This window comes from Ailuropoda melanoleuca, unplaced genomic scaffold (genome assembly GCF_002007445.2).
Source record: "Ailuropoda melanoleuca isolate Jingjing unplaced genomic scaffold, ASM200744v2 unplaced-scaffold59452, whole genome shotgun sequence".
In the NCBI taxonomy this organism is placed as follows: domain Eukaryota; kingdom Metazoa; phylum Chordata; class Mammalia; order Carnivora; family Ursidae; genus Ailuropoda; species Ailuropoda melanoleuca.
Genome location: NW_023233228.1, coordinates 1 through 4,765, shown reverse-complemented (window position 1 = coordinate 4,765; position 4,765 = coordinate 1). Strand labels below are relative to the sequence as shown.

Sequence of the window (4,765 nt, the reverse complement as noted above, 5' to 3'; positions counted from 1 at the left end):
TATCTCTATCTAATCTAAGAACTGGTGAAATCTCCTAAAACTCAAATGCTCAAATGATCGCTGTTAACCAAACAGAACAGAAAATATTATTAGTTGACTTCTATATTTTATCACTCAAGATCCTTCAGGCAACAATGAACTTTGAATATTCATAGTTTTCCTATTTTTAAAATAAATATACATATATATTTTTGTCTATCACAATACCCTTTGCCTTGGTTTTCATTTTTATAATATAAACACACTGGTATACAATTACCTCAAAGACCAATAATCTTAGCTTGATATGTTATGACATGACAATTATATCTTTCTTGTGTTTAATGTGCAAACACTAAAATAATAAAAAAACTCCAATGATTAAATTCAGAATAATCCTAAGTTTTAAAAATAGTTCACCCCCCTTGTTGACAAAAACATTAAATAAAATTTAGACTACTTTTGCGTCATCTGTTAGTATAACAATGATCTTATAGTAATTTAATTTGTGCAGCTTATATATGACAGTGTATAAAAGAAACAAAGTTGTAATTTTCTGTTTTAAATCTGAACAGTAATTCAAATTATTCTACATGATTTATGTCATATGTAATATTAGTTAATGTTCTGAACATAGATGGGATATGTGTTCAACTCATACTTACCCATAAAATTGAGATAGCCTTCTCCGCCAAGAGCATGAGTAATGAGTCGAATCATTTTATGAAGCTGTATTCCACGATCAATAACTGGAGTAAATGGGGTCAGAACACTCATGTTGGTATACATTTCAGCATCCATCAACCAAAATGCCAGTGTCTTATCCCCAACGAGTGCCTATGGAAATAAAAGTCACTGAGATAAATGCAAAGAATAGGTACTAAGCAGTTGTGATTTATACTAGAGTAACACGTGATGATACGGGATGGGAAACAATGTAGGAGAAGTGTTTGAATTAGTATTAATTTCACGTGTTTTCAAATAGTTGCTTTCTCTGCAGAAGGTGAACGGGTAAAATCAGGTGAGCTGGTCAGAGAGCAACACCATCTATTTTCAGGATGGATTTTTATCTTTAAAGAGCTTGGTTGAAAACTCAGGATAAGCCACCTGAATATTTGTTATACCTGAGCTGANAGCTTGGTTGAAAACTCAGGATAAGCCACCTGAATATTTGTTATACCTGAGCTGATGCTTCAAATTCTCTGAAATTGGAATAAATGTTTATTATAATGTTGAGAATACTAAATAAATTTTAAAAATCATTTATATGTATATGTATTTATATTATTGCATATGTATTTATATATATATAAAATATGTACATAAATATAGTAAAATGGACCCTCTTTCCCTTCAGCAGAGGGTTGACAGCTTTTCCTTAAAATGTAAAATTTGCTTTCTCATTGAATTTGACATCTAATCTAAAATTAGTTTGTTTTATAGGAAAATATAACAGTTGATAAATGGGCAGGTAATTCCTGAGTAGAAGAGAGGCTTCTTAACAATTTGAATTATTTATGGTTAAAAGATGGCTAACTAATAATGCAAAGTGTTTTTCATTGACAAAAAATAATATGTAATGAAACATATAATAGAGATAAAACCATAATCTCCTTACCCTATTATAATAATTTTCATTTTTAGAAAAAAATGTTTTTACTTATAAATCTATTATAATCTCTAAACTATTTTGATTAAAATGACTTTTCTTTAAAATACTGTTAGAAGAATATCTATTCATTCTGTAGGTTTTGTCCTTATTTTAAGGGCCAAGAAAGAATTGGCTCAGGATATGGTTTAGATAAGTATTTTAAGTCTAAACATATAAAGTAAATGTGTGCAGTTATAGACTGAACTGTGCCCTCCCCAAATTCACGTTGCAGTCCTAACCTCCGATGTGGCTATATTTAGAGAGATGGTCTATAAAGGGGTAATCGAGATTAAATCAGGTCATAAGAATGAGGTTCTACTCCACTGTGAGTGGAGTCCATATATGAAGAAGAGGAGATACCATGGATGAGTGTGCACAAAAAAAGAGCAGGTGAGAACAGAAAGAAGATGGTCATGTACAAGCCTAGGGCAGAGGCCTCAGGAGAAACTGAATGTGCTGGCCCCTTGATCTTGGACTGTCAACCTCCAGAATTGTGAGAAATAAATTTCTGTTGTTTATACTACCCTGTCTGGAACTTTGTATGGCAGCCCTAGCGGACTACACACATACCAATAAAACGCAGCTTCAATTTGACATATAACTTAGAGTGCTAGAGAAGTGTGGCTCAAAAATAGGCTCCACTGTTAAAAAAGTTTGAAGACAATGTATATATAAGTTTTTATTTATTTATTTGACAGAGAGAGCAAGTGAGCACAAGCAGGGGCAGCTGCATAGGGAGAGGGAGAAGCAGGCTCCCTGCTCAGTGGGGAGCCCGATGCAGGGCTCCATCCCAGGACCCTGGAATCATGACCTGAGCCGAAGACAGATGCTTAACCGACTGAACCACCCATGTGCCCTATTTTTGCTTTTAAAAAGAACTAGGAAACTTGCATCTTTTTGTACATTCTGACATTTTGTAATAAAAGGCAGAATTACCTGAATCTTTGAAGTATGAAATAATTCTTGGGAAGTCTATAATTTTCTGTACATTTTGGGAAGAAAACTATGAAAATAATCTGTTTCATCTTCAATTTGTTGAATCCACTCATTTATTCTTTTATTCATTCATATAAAATAAACATATCTAGGGAGCTCAAAATATGTTATAATTGCTAAGAATTTGCAATATAAAGAATTTATACATGCATTTTAGTTTTCATATTGTTATGTATTTGGTGAGAGTTCCTCCATGCTTAAATTAATATTATCCATTTTTAATTTTTTTAGATTTTGGTTCTCATTTTTTGTAGGTATTTATTTGATCTGTTCCATGGCCAATTTAAGTTGAAAAAAGAGCCCTACCCTGACTTGGGAGATTCAAAATTTAATATGGGTTTACATCATGAGTCAGAAAACTTTCTGTAAAGGCTAACCTAGTATATATTTTAGGCATTGTGGGCCACTTTCTCAGTCTCCGCTACTTACATCTGCCATTAAGGTTCAAAAGCAGCCACAGAAAAGACATAAGTGAATGAACATGGCTGTGTTCCAATTACCTTCACAAAAATAGGCAGCAGGCAGAATTTGACCCATGGGCCTTAGCAGCTGACCTCTGGTCTACTTACACTTTCTTACTAATTGGCGAAGACACCTGAAAACTAACTGTTTACCTTAAGTGGTCAATTTCTACAAGAATAACAGGCTTATTGTTTGAGCTTCAATTTTCTTAATACACATACTGGAAATAATTTCTTCTTTTTTAAATATTTTATTTATTTATTCACTTTAGAGAGAGAGAGAGTGTGTGAGCCAGGGGTGGGGCAGGGAGAGGGAGAGAGAGAGAGAGAATCTCAAGCTGAGTCCATGCTGAGCACAGAGCCTTGATCTCAGGACCCTGAAATCATGACCTGAACTGAAACCAAGAGTCAGACGCTTAACTGACTGAGTCACCCAGGTACCTCATGCAAATAATTTCAAATATTTTTACTGTCTCCTTTTTAATGTACAAAGAGTACAACATTTTATGTTGCTTATGCTTATGAGAATTACTATGGCTTTAAATAACTAAATGGCCTTTGTTCCCCCATTTACTTATGTTTATTGAACAACTATTAGGGGCAGTCACAGTGGTAAGGCTGGCAATCTAAAGGTAATGGAAACAAATGTTGTGCCTAAAATGTGATGAAACATGGAGGATGAGGCAACTATTTTCCCTATACAACTAGATGAGGTCTTGAGGGAGAATATGACATCTGAGGCAGGGTGGTAAGCCTTCATAGAAGCTTCTCAGGTGCACTAGACATTTGCTGGTGTGTGGGGGAAAGTACAAGATCAGAAAAAGGTTNGAGGCAGGGTGGTAAGCCTTCATAGAAGCTTCTCAGGTGCACTAGACATTTGCTGGTGTGTGGGGGAAAGTACAAGATCAGACTTTTTCAGGACTGGGTGGGAATTTTATTGTACTGAAGAATAAAATGCTTGGAGAGTTAAGCAGAGAATGAAGGTGGAAACTTTGGCTTAGGCCAAAATATGAGTGGCTTTGAATGAGAAGACTTAATCAGAATGGGTGGAGGACATTTGCTTTGCTCTTTGGAAAATATCTGTTTGCATTAGAAAGGATGGGCCAAAGCTGGACAAACAGGGGTCAGAGTGATTACTTAGCAAGAGATTTCAGTGACTGCAGGAAAAAAATGATGAAAGCTTGTCAAAAGGCATAAAAAGAAAACCTCTAGGAGGAAATCTAAAATGGAAATTAAAATTAACCTGGATCAGCACCAATATTCCTCTTGTTACAACAAAGGAAAACATGTAAGAGAACACTTGCAACTGTCATTTATAATTTTTTAATTACAGTTTGGCAGAGTAAAAATAATACTGTATTTTGAAGTTGGAATTTATAGATCTGCAAAATAATTTTAAAATGTTTTCCAAGTATGAGCAGTTTTCACGTACAGATAGCTATAAATTATATTAACTGCATTAAACTATAGAAATTTACATTTAGATAAGTTTGTATTAGATCCGTTAATAAACATAGAGAGAGACACATTTAATTTATACAATTTATACACATATTCATTTACCTGATCATGGCTCTCTGCATAAGCAATGCACTTTTCAAGGTACCGTCTGTTTGTCAGTGTGTACACAATATTGCCCATATTCCAATCTTCATCTTTAAACTCTTTAAGTAGCTAA

The 4,765-nt window shown here is 34.2% G+C and overlaps 1 protein-coding gene across 1 annotated transcript; it reads right to left on the bottom strand.

Annotated features, from left to right (window-relative positions):
- Window positions 1-579: 579 nt before the first annotated feature.
- On the bottom strand, window positions 580-4,757 carry LOC117799890 (1,4-alpha-glucan-branching enzyme-like). The gene is made up of 2 exons (XM_034652411.1): window positions 4,651-4,757; window positions 580-816 (listed from the first exon to the last, which is right to left on the bottom strand). The coding sequence occupies exons 1-2, from the start codon at window positions 4,726-4,728 to the stop codon at window positions 595-597; spliced, it is 300 nt and encodes a 99-aa protein (XP_034508302.1). The 5' UTR covers window positions 4,729-4,757; the 3' UTR covers window positions 580-594.
- Between the last annotated feature and the right edge of the window lie 8 nt (window positions 4,758-4,765).